Source organism: Suillus bovinus, assembly GCF_016758785.1.
Source record: "Suillus bovinus strain UH-Sbo-P2 chromosome Unknown EDB93scaffold_112, whole genome shotgun sequence".
Lineage (NCBI taxonomy): Eukaryota > Fungi > Basidiomycota > Agaricomycetes > Boletales > Suillaceae > Suillus > Suillus bovinus.
In genome coordinates, this window is record NW_024542168.1 from 60,812 (window position 1) to 75,778 (window position 14,967).

The 14,967-nt window shown below is 49.0% G+C and overlaps 4 protein-coding genes across 4 annotated transcripts; 2 read left to right on the forward strand and 2 right to left on the reverse strand.

Annotated features, from left to right (window-relative positions):
• The first annotated feature begins 468 nt into the window (after window positions 1–468).
• EDB93DRAFT_1234411 (uncharacterized protein) lies at window positions 469–4,103 on the forward strand. Its single transcript, XM_041451335.1, has 10 exons — window positions 469–879; window positions 931–1,396; window positions 1,445–1,728; window positions 1,778–1,912; window positions 1,969–2,007; window positions 2,055–2,180; window positions 2,236–2,431; window positions 2,483–2,766; window positions 2,815–3,655; window positions 3,707–4,103. The coding sequence occupies exons 1-10, from the start codon at window positions 530–532 to the stop codon at window positions 3,974–3,976; spliced, it is 2,991 nt and encodes a 996-aa protein (XP_041301864.1). The 5' UTR covers window positions 469–529; the 3' UTR covers window positions 3,977–4,103.
• Window positions 4,104–4,879: 776 nt separating this feature from the next.
• Window positions 4,880–8,164, reverse strand: EDB93DRAFT_1095281 (CHAT domain-containing protein; the record flags this gene model as incomplete). The annotated part of the gene is made up of 4 exons (XM_041446678.1): window positions 4,880–5,956; window positions 6,026–6,447; window positions 6,991–7,686; window positions 7,801–8,164. 4 exons carry the CDS (start codon window positions 8,162–8,164, stop codon window positions 4,880–4,882), a joined length of 2,559 nt encoding a protein of 852 aa, XP_041301865.1.
• A 1,040-nt stretch (window positions 8,165–9,204) lies between these two features.
• On the reverse strand, window positions 9,205–10,352 carry EDB93DRAFT_111505 (uncharacterized protein). Its single transcript, XM_041448267.1, has 5 exons — window positions 9,970–10,352; window positions 9,668–9,919; window positions 9,601–9,615; window positions 9,466–9,545; window positions 9,205–9,416 (listed from the first exon to the last, which is right to left on the reverse strand). Exons 1-5 carry the CDS (start codon window positions 10,023–10,025, stop codon window positions 9,262–9,264), a joined length of 558 nt encoding a protein of 185 aa, XP_041301866.1. The 5' UTR covers window positions 10,026–10,352; the 3' UTR covers window positions 9,205–9,261.
• A 1,386-nt stretch (window positions 10,353–11,738) lies between these two features.
• On the forward strand, window positions 11,739–13,024 carry EDB93DRAFT_1256142 (uncharacterized protein; the record flags this gene model as incomplete). Its single annotated transcript, XM_041453893.1, has 5 exons — window positions 11,739–11,886; window positions 12,113–12,368; window positions 12,419–12,505; window positions 12,553–12,640; window positions 12,692–13,024. 5 exons carry the CDS (start codon window positions 11,739–11,741, stop codon window positions 13,022–13,024), a joined length of 912 nt encoding a protein of 303 aa, XP_041301867.1.
• Between the last annotated feature and the right edge of the window lie 1,943 nt (window positions 13,025–14,967).

The following is a 14,967-nucleotide window of genomic DNA, read 5'->3' on the forward strand; positions in this document are numbered from 1 at the left end:
AAAATTTTAGATGCGGCGAATATTGCAATGTCATCGATGATGAGTGGCGCGAAACCCGTCGAAAGCTATATTATTATATGTACCCTTGCGCGCTGTGAAGTGTAGAAATAGATTTTAGGACATTGACGCTGGGGGTTGTTGTGAGTTGTTTTACGATTTTGATACGTCGCGACGGCTATACCAATGCGAATGGTCCACCTGGTGCAAGTGTGATTGTTAGCGGTGATACTGAGACAGCCGGTGACAAACCTGGACGCAATACTTGCTGAAGCAGCAACCACGGTAAAAAAAATCTTCTAGGTGTATGTTCGTCGCTGCCACAAACATCATCGTGTTCGGTAGAAGATGCACAAAGCAAGGTGCACAAAGCAACTTGAGCGCCCACTGAACAAAACGCGTACAAAGTACACGTGACCGCATCATGGGCCTTGCAGCAGTCGATCAATATAATATTGTTCTTCTGATCATTGCATACATACTGACCTTATTAAGTAATCTTCGCTACTAGCTCTACACCCCCTAGCTTGTAATGTCTTTCGGCGAAGTTGTACACTACGTGACCCAGCCTACAGGCTGGCCTGAACAAGTGCGCGGTATCGCTTCCTTGCTGTCACCGCCATTCTACTGTCGAGACAGGCCAAGTGATTGGCATCCGGCCTGTCCGTCCTCAACGTTCTCAGAGCCACTCCCTCAACATGAACCACCTGCACCGGGACCATGGACTGCAAAGGATTTTCAGATCTTGATTGACTCAACAGCTGCAGGGTTAACCGCACTTGCTGAGCTTCCTCGCTATGGCGGCGAGAGATCCACTGTCCCTTTCTGGTCTCAGCTTCTCCATGCACTAGCAAATACGCTATCACCAGATGTTCTTATTCTGTGAGTGACATGTTCGTCGCGCATTAAATAAAGACCCGAATATTACCACAGCGAAGATGCACCGTTCATCATGCCACGGGCTCAGAACGCGGCTAGTCAGCCTTCAAATCTCATTGACGGACATGCGACTCTTCTTGCTGCTCATGCCATCTTTTCCGAACCGAGAACTTATTCAGATATATCGATGACCAGTTCACTAAACGAGCAAGACGGTGATGAATCGATTTATTCTGCAGACTGCGACTCTTGCGATGACGATGACTCGGTTGATTCACTCGACCTGCCATTGCAAGCACATATGCTTCCGGGTCGAGGCAGGTGCCTTTCGGTCGTGATTCCAGTCTTACTGGTCGCAGACTCTAGCAATATCGTTCCCCTACTTTGTAGCGCTCTTTACCAGAGACGCGTGTGGGGGATTCGTCAGCCTGTGGTAGGTCTCTGCTGTTCCAGCACGGGTACGATCGCCACGACCATCTTCGGGTGGCTCGACTCCGATCAGTCTGAGGATGGCCGCATGGCAAGTTTCAAATCAATGCACATTTTTCCATTTTGACCCTTTCTGAAGCCTACAGTTCACCTCGCTTTGGCAGCAGATGTCCGCTCAGATCCCTCGATGGGGGTGTTTGATTTCACTGATACCCGTTCTGCTACAAGTCTTGCGCAATTCGTTTTGGGGTTGCGGACTCATTTTCACAATATCAAGGGCGCCACGTCGATAGAAGCAGTCGATTCTCTGACTCCGTTGGGCTGGAGATCCGATTTACCTGACTTTGAAACTCAGTTTGGGGCACGATTGGACGAACGAGTGATATCCTGGACCCACCAGGTACACGTGCAGACGAGTTCTAGGTACAGGTTTTTATCTTTAATACAAGTCCCCATCTTTATGATCGTTCAGCGAGGCATCATCCTCACCTACTCCTCGTACTCCATCCCCGCTCTTGGACACTGCGCTTGTATCATATGATACCATGAGTTCTCCATTGCTCCCTGCCATCGTTGAGAATGAACCAGTTGATGGCGCAAATATCAGGTCAATGATTCGGCCTACGTCGCATTCATCGACACGCAACTAACTCGATGATTTAGGTCACACCAAGAAACACGCGCGAAGAATGTGAAAGGACGGCGAGTTCGCTTTAGTTACTCTATTCGTGATCTTATTCTCCTTGCAGAGGAAGAGGGTCACGACCATCATCCTCGAGGAACTCTTTGAAGAGGACTAGTCCATCGCCACAACCGCTGTCTGAGGTGATGGGTTCGACCTCATCGCGTGCACCCAGCGCATGTTCAAACTCACGGTATGGCGCCTGCTTCTTGGCTGAGCGTTGTTCAATAACTGTTGTTCGTCTCCAGATTAGCCGCTTTGGCTGATAACGGCCTTGTAGACGGCCTATCGATGTCCAATTGGCTGTTTGAACGCCATGCGTTCACAGTCGGTCGTATTCCAATCCGCTCTAAGGAACTGGCAAGCGAGACCGGAATCAACGCGATGGTGAACATATATGATCAGATGACGGCGTTCACCTGGTCGAACGATATTAAAACCATAGTGAGTCTGCAGGGTTGCTTTTGTCGCTGATTCTCATCACGTCGTGCGCAGCTCTCGGATGCAGCGTTCGATAGCTGCGTGTCAGACATTAGATCAGAACTTATCGACACGAATGGTGGTCCCGACCGTCAGCCCAGCACGATCGATGCTCCGTCTTTGAAAGATGTCGAGTTTATTGCACGCCGGATCTCCATGCTGTTACACGCTGTCAAAGGTGCCCGCAGCTGTGATGATGTCGCACAGTTGCACGGGGCCGACGAAGCTGATCGGCGTCACGAGTGGGATTCGTTACTCCTCAATTTCTTTCAACCCGTTCCCAAGCAACGAGATGTGTTGTGCGTAGTCCCTATGTCTGGCCATATTTGTTCTAAGGGTTCATCTAGGTTAGAGCGACAGTTGAACTTGACTCGTAATCTCGTTGCCGATGACGCTTCGTTTGAAACACGAGCTGTCGAGGTCGCTGATGAATACCATGCCCTCTGTTATGAGCAATTTCGGTGTATTCCTCTCACCGCGGAGACCTCTGGCAGATTGAGGCAGGCCGCAGCAGGGAGAGATCAAGCAATCACATTTGTTGATGATATTAGGCATCGCCACCTGGAGAAGGATTTCGCTAAAGTTATTGCAGATCACTCCTCTAAGGATCCAGTCACTGGAATATGTGATGCTATCCTCGTCATTCCATGTTCTGATGTTGCTACTGCAATGCTCAACTGCATACCTAGTATCGAAGAGCAGGAAACGCTTCTCAAATCTTTTATGCTAGTCCAGGGCCCAAAGCCAGACAAGCTCGACACTACTACGAGGGAAACTTCTCACCAGATCGAAAAGACCCACAGCCGAAAGACCCCATCCAACAGATCACTTCAGGTTCCCTCCTCCTCTCACGTATCGGAATCCAAAACGATCGATCGATCTCTGTTGCATAACCCATTCCTTCATCATCCCGACCGCAATCAAGCAACTCAGAGAAAAGCAGCAATACTTTCCAACGATGCGTCCTTCGATGGAGCTAGTCGACAGGACCTACTACTGCCAGTATTACTGGCCGAATATAAGAAGAGAGACGAGTCCGCGATTTCGACAGCCATGAACCAGACCAAAACGTATCTGGTTTCGGCGGTCACCTTCCTTTCTGAGCTCGGCATTACTGACCAACCTGTCTTCGGACTAGTCGTCAATGGCTCACTTGGCGCCATCACGATGGCATGGAAAACCAACAATGTATGTGCTGCCTATCTTCACCATTTCTGAAGGAGCTCACGAGTGATGCAGCAAATTTACATCATGGAACGTAATGTCCGACACTACGAGATCACAGACCCTCTTCAGGCACTACAATTTGTGTCTATTCTACCTCGCCTCGCGCGTCACGGCCTGGGACTTCGCCACCTATTAGAAAAGCAACTTGCGGGAATAGATGTAAGTCAATTTCAATCTAAGCCGTGGTCCAAGTTGTCCCAACGGCTGGAGGACGAGATATTGGCGGCAGATAAGGGACCAGATTCGGAGTTAGAGCAAGCGGTCGCACAAGATGATAGATGAGGCGGCGCGGAGAGGAAATAGAGATTGCAATATGTACGGCACAAGTAGAACATGATAGCCCTGTTTGTTTTACCCATTTGTAATATTATACCAATGTTTTCGTGCACACTTAAAAATATCTGTTGGCCTGTCCAGGTACTGTTCTTCAGCGCGCTGCCATGAGTCTCACACAGGATCTTCGAATTCTAATGGAACTCTCCTTGCTCAAAATTCGGTCAATTCTCAAATGATGCCCGTCATCGCTGATTTCCCCATGATGCCGTCGATGCAGCCTGAATCAGAAAATCAACAGATACGTCCGAGTCAAAGATCCTGGACCATAACCTAGACAATACGCCGAACTATGAACCAGACCAGTCCGACCGGCTCTTAACAAGTGTACCAGACGAAGTCTATGAGGCTGCTGCCACCGACCGGGGCTTTTTCACGAAACCCGCTACGCGATGAAGGCCAAAGGGAAGTGGGATGAAAACTTGTTGCCTTTCTATCTGGTAGTACATCTCTTTTGTTCGTCCGTTGAATTTGGCAAGGCTGATCGTCCAGCAGGACAGGCCTCACCTGTGAAGAGAGGCACAGGCCAGAGTAAGGTCACCTGCAGCAAGTTTGATTCCCTTGCTTATAATTTCATGCATGGATTGGTGTTCCATCTGGTCAAACATTCGTCTATGGTCTCCCCACTCATTATCAGTGCACCTTAGGAGAGATCACACCTTTTGCTCTGCAACAAACTGGAAAATACGAATTGAAGTCGAAATTGGGTGTACATATCGTGAAGGTATACAGTCTCAATGTCTGGGATATTGTAGTCCTTGGCAACAGGTTGCATGTAGATGCTACATGCGAAGTCGTCAGATTGTTTTAAGAATGCTTTCATCGACAAGGTGGGAGGACTCACGGAATTGATCATATACCAATGTGCACGAACACTATGCGCTGGTCCAAGGGTATCTCCGTGTCACGAGCTAACGACTGGACCGCTCGGTGCAGCGCCCGGGCAGCTCGTTTGGAATTCATTGTGCCATCCCCGCAAAAGTTTTTGTAAAATGCTTCAACCAAGCGGTGCACAGTACTATCGTTGACCTTCCATAATGTCCCAATGACACTCTTAACTCCGGCAAATTGCAGGCCAGCCGCTAGGTGTATCACTTCATCAGGAGTATCACGGTCGCCGACTGCGGTTTCACAGGCACAAAGAAATGTAAATTCATGCCGAGACAGATCAGTCTGTGTGATATCGAGAAGTGAAAGCGGTTGGTCCCGCATGAGAAAAGCTGAATTGAAGGGGTCCTCATATTTCTGTATGCCGTGACACGAAAAATGGAGCCAAGCATTATCTTGCAGCGCGCGTAGTGCCCTCGATTTTGTTGCATCAACGCTCGTTATCTTCGTGAAGGAAACAGTTGAGGGAGGGGGTAGAAGACTTCGTACTAATTCCAGTTCAGGCTCCACACAATCCAAAGTGAATGAGGCACCGGCCGGGCAATTCTGACCAATGGCAGCAAAAGACACTGACAGGGACCTGTCATATCTGCGAGCCTTTATCAGCGCGGTAAGCGATGGCGTGTATGAAGAGATATAGAGCTGTGAAAGGAACTGCCCATCTTTCCTGTACTCGCCAGCAGCGTGCAACGGCAAGAAATTGAAAACAGACGTCGGGCACCACCATATTCGAGAACCTCGGCGTGCAATTCCGCCAAGATTTTCGACCACCGGACGAACGACGTCATCCCACAACTCCATCAAGGCTTTCATCGGCGCTGGACTACCTGTGCGTTGGAGTTTGACCACCAATGTCTGGAGCTTCTCAAGGTTGGTAGAGAGTTGAATGCTAGCCGGAGGTTGCTTGTGCGGGATGATAATGGCGTGGCAAGACGACTTGCTTGCGATGAGCATGATGATAGGCCCATCACGAGCTGCATCTTTAAGATCGGAGAATAAGGGAGGAAGGAGGAAGCGAGACAAACCCTCGATCTTCCGGATCTCTTCTACAGCTCTATTCCAGTCCTCCACTAGACGCCTGTACCGGGTTTCTTCGGCTTCTATATCGACTCTTGGGGTTGTTTCTGAATAGTTTGCGCGAGGTTTATCGAGGAGGGAGCTGAGGTTTCTAAATCTCTTCATCAAGGCCACTGCATGATCGCCATGAGTCTGAAGGCTGTCAAGAGGCGTGCGGAGTCGTGTCATTTGAGTCCAGATGAGAGTCCTGCCCTGTTCCAACAACTCGACAGCGCGGCAAACATCACCATTACGAAGAGCACATGATGCAGCATCAACGGCAAGCGTACTTGAGAAGTCCTTCATGATGTTGTGACGAGACGACACTGAAGCTGTTGTAGTCATATAAGCATCCAAAAGTTGCATGGAAGTTGAATATGCCTCCAGTTCAGTGGCATGCGAATGTCGACAGGCAAGATCAACCCATAGTAGACTTGTTCGCAGGCGAGATAGCAAGCCTCCAGGAACGACATTTGCTGCTGCCTTGAGATGATTCATGGCAGCATTCAAACTGTCAATATCTTCGCACGGGCCAGTGCCGTCAAGCCCTGATCGATAGAACAACAAATAGACCTTAGTTAGCGACTTATAGATTACTGATTGACGAGGATCATGATGCGTTAACAAAGTCAATGCACAGCACAGCTTCTCTCGTGACTCGTCGAGGTCTTCTCTGTTCTGTTGGTGCTCAAAGCGGATGGAGAGTTGAATCGCGATGTTAACTAATGACGACGGCCGATCTGTGTGACCGACCGGGCGCAAGGCCAGCGCTTCCCTGTGAAGTGCAATAGCCTGATTCAAATCTTCGTCGTGGCCGCGGTGGTCAGAGCGGGTCGAGAGTCGATTTGCAAGGTTATTTAATGACATGGACCGATCTGTGTGACCGACCGGGCGCAAGGTCAGCGCTTCCCTATGAAGTGCGATAGCCTGATCCAAGTCTTCATCGTTGTCTCGGTGGTCGAAGCGGATCGAGAGTTGGGCTGCAAGATTATCTAATGACATGGACCGATGTGTGTGACCGGCCGGGCACAAGTTCAGCGCTTCCCTGTGAAGTGCGATAGCTTGATCCAAGTCTTCGTCGTTGCCTCGGTACTCGAAGCGGGTGAACAGTTGAACTGCAAGGGTATTCAATGCCCCGGACCGATCTGTGTGACCGACCGGGCACAATGCTAGCGCTTCTCTGCCTAGTGCGATAGCATAATCTAAGTCTTCGTTGTTGCCTCGGTGGTCAAAGCGGATGAAGAGTTGGATCGCGAGATTATCTAATGACATGGGCCGATGTGCGTGACCGACCGGGTGCAAAGCCAGCGCTTCCATGTGAAGTGTGATAGCCTGATCCAAGTCTTCGTCGTTGCCTCTGTGGCAAAAGCGAGTGGAGAATTTATTTGCAAGATTGTTTAATGACGTGGACCGATTTGTGTGACCGACCGGGCACAAGGCCAGCGCTTCCCTGTCAAGTGTGATAGCCTGATCCAAGTCCTCATCGTTGCCTCGGTGCTGAAAGCGGGTGAAGAGTTGCTTGGCAAGGTTATTTAATGACATGAACCGATCTGTGTGACCGATCGGGCACAAGGACAGCGCTTCCCTATGAAGTGCGATAGCCTGATTCAAGTCTTCGTCATTGCCTCGATGCTTAAAACAGGTGGAGAGTCGATTTGCAAGGTTATTTAATGCCCCGGACCGACCTGTGTGACCCACCGGTCGTGAGGCCAGCGCTTCCCTCTGCAGTGCGATGGCCTAATCCAAGTCTTTGTCGTTGCCTCGGTGCTCAAAGCAGGTGGAGAGTCGATTTGCAAGATTATTTAATGACATGGACCGATCTGTGTGACCGACCGGGCGCAAGGCCAGCGCTTCCCTGTCAAGTGTGATAGCCTGATCCAAGTCATCGTCGTTGCCTTTGCGGTCAAAGCGGGTGGAGAGTTTATTTGCAAGATTATTTAACGACATGGACCGATATGTGTGACCGACCGGGCGCAAAGTCAGCGCTTCCCTATGAAGTGCGATAGCCTGATCCAAGTCTTCATCATTGCCTCGGTAGTCAAAGCGGGCGGACAGTTGAACCGCAAGGTTATTCAATGCCCCGGACCGATCTTTGTGACCGACCGGGCACAAAGCCAGCATTTTTGTCTGGAGTGCGATACCCTGATCTAAGTCTTTCTCGTTGCCTCGACGCTCGAAGCGAGTTCGCAGCATTTCAGCAAGGTTACCTAGCAATTGCTTTCTGCAAGCAGGCCTGGCGCTGTAGTATCCTAGTGCATGATAATGGAGGGATATCACTTCATCCAAGGCACGGGGTTCATCTCTCTGCAAACACCACTCTGCCCGATCAGCAAGTTGATCCGGCGATAACGGAACCATGGATGCGGCGGGCCGCTCCTGCCCAAGATCATTTGCAGCGACGCTTCCAGCCAAATGCAGAGCGCATGTTTCGATTGCAACCAAAGCTGCTCTGTAAGTGTGGCTGCTGGCGTGGCAGACATCGAGGACTTCGCTCAGTAACTTTTTGGCCGTGTCAACATCTATTTGAAATCCCCGTTTTGCGAAGCGCGACAACAGAGAAATGGCAAGATGGAATTGGGTGGCGGGTCGGTCTGGATGACCAGTGGGACTCAGATCAAGGGCGTCTTGAAAAAGAGAGACAGGGATGTCGAGGTCGAGGTATGTTCCGTTAGCTTGGCAGCTAATAAACTTTGCGGTAGCTAGATTGAACAGTGCTGCAGGGCGGTAAGGATGATCCTCGGGGCAGAGATCCGAGGCCCATTCAAAGTGGTTTATAGGATTGGTCCAGATCCTTATTGTTCTGCGTCCTGCGGTATTGTGAGAGAAGACGATGTCCGGCATCCGTCTTTAGTGCCAATGTATCAATATCGCGGGATGTAAGCTACATGGTGCTCTCAGCACGAGAATGCCAGACTACACTGGTCACTCACGGTAGTAAGGGGACAAAGAACTGCGGCGTCATTTTGTTCAGAAAGTCGCTGTTCCACTGTCATGAACAGTGAAGTACAAGCAGATACAACTTCTTCTTGCTCTGACTGAAAGAGTATGGCTGTGATACTTGTTAGCATCTGTCAGGCGTTATTTTGCAATAGATGATACTGACGATGCGATTTTTCGCCGCGATCCAGTAATTCTCCGACGGAGATCTCGAATGTGCGGAGGAGTTCTCCATGACAAAGCATGGGACCCATTTCGAATGAGGCGTACACGCTGACCCGAACTGTAGAAGATGGCTCGCATGGCCTAGAGTCTTTCTCGGTACCTACAGGACAGACAGGTAAAAGGACAACTTACAAAAGAATGCGCTCTTGCCATTCGAGAACGGCTTGGTCTACATGTACAGACTTATTACTTGTCTGGTATTCAATACCGTCGGCCTTGACCACCGTATGAAAGCCAGCAGGGATTCGTCGGAGACCAAGAGTGAGATCAGTTGCGTGAATGGCTTAAGGGAAATCGTCAATACGAGCTAAGCGGAGATAGATATCACACACCAGTAATGACGACTTGTTGCACTCCACTGATGTGTATCTCTCCCGGGTCCTTAGTGAGTTCTGGGTAGCTTGGCTCCTCACTAAACAATACGCACATCATCAGGCATTTAGATGATCAGTGCTTCATATACTTACTTGTCTGCTTTTTGCCTGAAAACGCGAAATCAAGTCCATACGTATGCTACACAACACAACAACTTACAATCGTGGAAGTTTTGAGCACTTCGTCTTGTTGTCGTTATCATTGCCTGACGACTTGCGCTTGCGTTTTCTCCCTTCCAAGGGCTCAGTATCGGTATCGGTATCGGGAGCAGGTTTCTCTACTGGAGGAGTCGGAGAGGTTTCACGCGATGACGCTGAAGAAAGGTCTGAATTAGAGTCTGATTGTGATGAGTATAAAGACTCGAAGGTGGCACGTTGACAGCGGACCATATAACCGAGGGATGGGTCAAAGCTAGTACTTGGAGTGAGATATGTGCTGGAGATTGTGGAACACTGCAGTACCTGTAAAGTCCTGCTGTAGTATTATAAGTGGGGTGGCTGCAGTATGCACGTGGCATTCAGACTGTGCAGCGCTGATGTCAAAAGGACAGAAACGATGCAGTACCTGTAAAGTCCTGCTGTAGTATTATAAGTGGGTGGCTGCAGTATGCACGTGGCATTCAGACTGTGCAGCGCTGATGTCAAAAGGACAGAAACGACTTGCAGGTCACCTATACAGTGGGCGTCAGATTTGTACAGCCGAGGCACGTTGTAGCGTGCGATGTTGATAAATCAGGCGAGACGAGAAGGCTGGGAGGAGCAAGGCATTCCACTTTCGCAAGAATTCGCATATTACGAAACACTGCCTGAATGTCACTGCCCTTGAAATTTTGAAAGTCTGGTGAGCACTGACGTGGACAGGTCAGACGATAGCCTAGTATGTTTGCACGGGAAGGCACGCCGGAACCGAAAAGAAGTCGTGACTGTACATGTTTTGAACTTGTTTTGATGCAACGTTTAAGGACAACTTGCCAAGGACAACCCGTTTTCAGCAACTTGAATCCATCCGTTACATCCGAACATGCCGCAGCGACTTTATATACTGGCCTCGATGTTTGATCAAATCAATACTCCTCACAGGCTAACATGTCATCCACTACAACCACAAGCCCCTCGGTATTCCACTTCGACCTCTTGTCGCTCTATCATGCGCTTTGGTAGCAGCAGGATTACTCTGTCATGAGGCAGTCGACATGTACGGTTGCGGGTAGAAGACTTCGTACTATTTCCAGTTCAGGCTCCACACAATCCAAAGTGAATGAAGCACCGGCCGGGCAATTCTGACCAATGGCAGCAAAGGACACTGACAGGGACCTGTCATGTCTGCGAGTCTTTGTCAGCACGGTAAGCGATGGCGTGTATGAAGAGATGTAGAGTTGTGAAAGGAACTTCCCATATTTCCTGTGCTCACCAGCAGCGTGCAACGGCAAGAAATTTAAAACAGACGTCGGGCACCACCATATTCGAGAACCTCGGCGTGCAATTCCGCCAAGATTTTCGACCACCGGGCGAACGACGTCATCCCACAACTCTATCAAAGCTTTCATCGGCGCTGGACTACCTGTGTGTTGGAGTCTGACCACCAACTTGAATGTCTGGAGCTTGTCAAGATTGGTAGAGAGTTGAATGCTAGCCGGAGGTTGCTTGTGCGGGATGATAATGGCGTGGCAAGACGACTTGCTTGCGATGAGCATGATGATAGGCCATGTTGCATCAGGAAATTCACACATTCATCACCAAAAGTCCCAATCTAGATATGGCAAGCGCTTGCCATATCATATCACAACACCAGGTAACAGATCCATCAGACGCTTCACGTACCACCAGGTCAAATTTGTCCAGATATTGTATACTCTTGAAACTGATCGACTGCTCGCTGACTATCATTCTGCTGAATTTTCCGCCACACGCTGGCTATATCTAAGTCTCGCTAACCTTCCATTATCTAGACGTTATAAGACACAGAAACTGGTTTGACGCTCAATGTCGTGTCGTCTGCTGGCTGCGTCTAAGTCATGCTAAACTAGATATTGCAAGACTCAGAAACTTGTTCGACTCTCGATCACCAGTCACCTTCTGAACATCCCATCATCTGCTGGCTACATCTAAGTCCTGTTGAACTTGCATCGTCTAGATATTGTATGAGCAGGAAACACTCAGCTGCTGACTCGGCTCACATCTTATCAGGTTGGTCATAGTATTATGAGTATTTCACCCCTATTTACGAGCACATGCCACAGAACTGTTCCTCTGATGTAGAGGCAGTGATTGCCTACCTGGATGGGTTGTACATGGCTAACGACACAGCTGGAATCCAGATCCTCAAGGAGGCATTCGGTCTAGGGGATCTTGTACACGTAGATGACTTCGCCGGTGCACGTGAGTAGCCCTTATCCTTCGTGCCAGTCTTAAATCTTTGCATGGAACGGACAAGTGTTCCGAAGGGCTTCTGATCCACGCAACATCCGTAGTTGCTATTGCCTTCATCAGCGCTTGCAGTCCTTCCGTTTCCACATGCTTATTTCAAATTTTCCTTTTCCAACATTCTTTTTCTCAAATTGTTCTCCTGCCTTCTTGACTTGACTGACTCTGTTCGAGCCAAAAGTTCAATCCAACCTGTTCGATTGGCAAGCTCTGCAGCCTTATGTCGGCCCAGGAGCGATGTTCTTCCAGTTCTGTGATGCACTCGAGGTCAAAAACGGAATCAGTGCTGGACCTGAAGGATGGGGGCTCGAAAATGCCATCCACTCTTGGGGAAACTTTTGGAACACCACATACTATAACGTTGGTAGGCGGTTCCCTTCGTTTCTGATTGATGTGGCTAAACTTGATAGTGAAGTCTGTGGATCCAATGATGCCGAGTACGTATCCTTCGGACCTAGTCGTCCAGATTGGCTGACTGCCAAGCTAGAACCTGTCTTGGGACGTACGATACCAGCCAGTCCTACTACACTAATGTCACCGTGAATAATGGAAACAGATCGTGGTTTTGGATGGTGTATGGATTCTCATTAGCTCGAATATCCACTTTGACAACTATTCCAGGTGCAATCAAGTCGGATGGTACCAGGTTGGCCCTCCTGAAGGTCAACCCGCAATTGTGAGCCGCATTCTCCAACCCATCCACTACGAAGTACGTCTATTGGATTTGAAACATGAGCATTCTTCAACATAATTTTTTCAGCGTGAATGCGTGAGCATGTTTCGTCAAGTGTTCGCCTATCCGCCTGAGCCTACCACAGAAGAGACGAACGCGAAGTACACTGCTTGGGACGTGAACGTCCCGCGTCTCTTCTTCGCAAATGGCCTGCGTGACCCTTGGCGCGAGACGACTGTCTCTGCTGATGGGTTGGATAAGCCTAATATTCCCAGCATGCCGATCTATGAGGGCGACGGATTCCATTGTTCGGATATGATCACACAGAATGGCATTGCGGACCCGACTGTCGCGGCCGTGCAGGAAGCAGGGTTAAATTACATGAAGGAGTGGCTCGCTGAGTGGACGCCGTCCACCTAATAAGAGATTGGATCATCGGGACTTGTGGTTAGGCGAGTTGCTTCAAGTTGTATTATAGTATCTTGCGTTTGGGGAGAAGCAGTATCCTGTAGGCAGATCAAATAAAAGGAAGACAGATTCCTTTTGTATAGGTGTCTATGCCAATACACATCACATTTAATTCCTCAAGCTCAAGCCCTCCAAGGGCCCAGGCTGCAGCTACTGCACTGTATGTGATTCAAAAGCAAAGACACTCACTCTGTCACCCGTTCCCTCAACGACCCGGCGCCGACTACCTTGGATGCGTATCAATTCATGATTGTCCTCAAGCACCAAATTTCTACGACATATCCCGTGTTGGCATCCGAAGCGCCAGAGTCGAAGAAGACCGAGAGACCCGATGGACAGGCACGAGATGACGAGTAGGAAATGACAAGTAGCAGGTACGAGCGCAAGTCATTGGTCGAGGGAGGTCGGGGACGGAAGGAACAGGGAGTACCTGTTGACGTCGGGACCGAAATGGTCCAAACACCCAAACGTTACGAGCGTCTCAGTTCTTTCCAGAAACTGAGACGTGAGTCTATACCTTTATCGTTATTGTTACACCTAACTGACTCAGCGTAGTTATTCTTACCTGTTAGGTACACGCTTCGTCAATAAGAGTTCTTTCCAGAAACTGAGACTTATTCTTACCTGTTAGATCGTTTCTATCCCGCTCTACCTCTAATCTCTAGATCCCGTGCATTCAAGGTGGTCCCATCATGTTGATGACGCCTGAGGTCAGTTGCCTGATGGATCCGTTCCCTGATCATGATGAGTCAGCAGCTTTACAATTCAACAGAGGTAAACATTTAAAACAAACGGTGATGAGTCACAAAGACTAGATGTCATATTCCAACAAAGACATCCGTCCATCCGTTACATCCGAACATGCCGCAGCGACTTTATATACTGGCCTCGATGTTGATCAAATAGATACTCCTCACAGGCTAATATGTCATCCACTACAACCACAAGCGGTATCTCACTTCGACCTCTTGTCGCTCTATCATGCGCTTTGGTAGCAACAGGATCACTCTGTCGTGAGGCGGTCGACATGTAAGGTTGCGTACCTGGAGGAGCAAGAACAGTGAGTCTATTTTTTTCTTACAGGAGATCTGAAATGATGCTAAAGGGTCCAAAACAGGACACATCCAGTACTTCGACGTCATTGATCTATCTGGACACCCTGGTGCCAAGTTACCAAATTTAAACGGAGCGACCTCGATGATAATTCGCCCGGCGTATGAGAATTTGTTTCACGAGATCTCTACGAATGAGCACAATGTCGTCGTTCATGGGTCCGCTGGTATCGGTGAGTCGGTGTCCTTCCGTAATTGTCGTTATTTGATATAGCCGATTACCCTCAGGGAACGCACACTTTTTGCTATTAGCCCTCGTCAGGCGAATTCTTGCGCGCCAGCTAGTCACATATCAGATAGACCAGTCGGACTTGAGCGTGAACTTTGCTACAGGATTGATGGTATCTACAGCCATTGCGTAAAAGCTTTTTTTACTAGTACTGAACTGCAGTTCAGGAATCTGTGTCAGGAATCAATGGAAGTCTTCAAAATCAGGTCATGAACGGAAATGTTGGCTCTCTCGCGAGCTTCAACACTTAGTATCAATTCTGAAAACATAACTTGTCTTCATTTGGTGTCCATATCCTGGCAGGGTGAAGCTCTTCATAAGCACTGGATTTTGGTGCTGCATGATGAGTGGGAATGCATTCAACGCTCACGTAATTCAGACATTCGATTATCACGTCCATCGCAAAGTTTTTCTTGCCACATGAGATGTTATGCCAGATCGGTGTCGTGCAACTTCATTCTTACGCACAAACCATCAGACTTTGCACCTTAGAAGCGATCACCCCCGGCTCCGAGGCAACAAACTGGAAAATACGAGATTCAAGTCAAAATTGG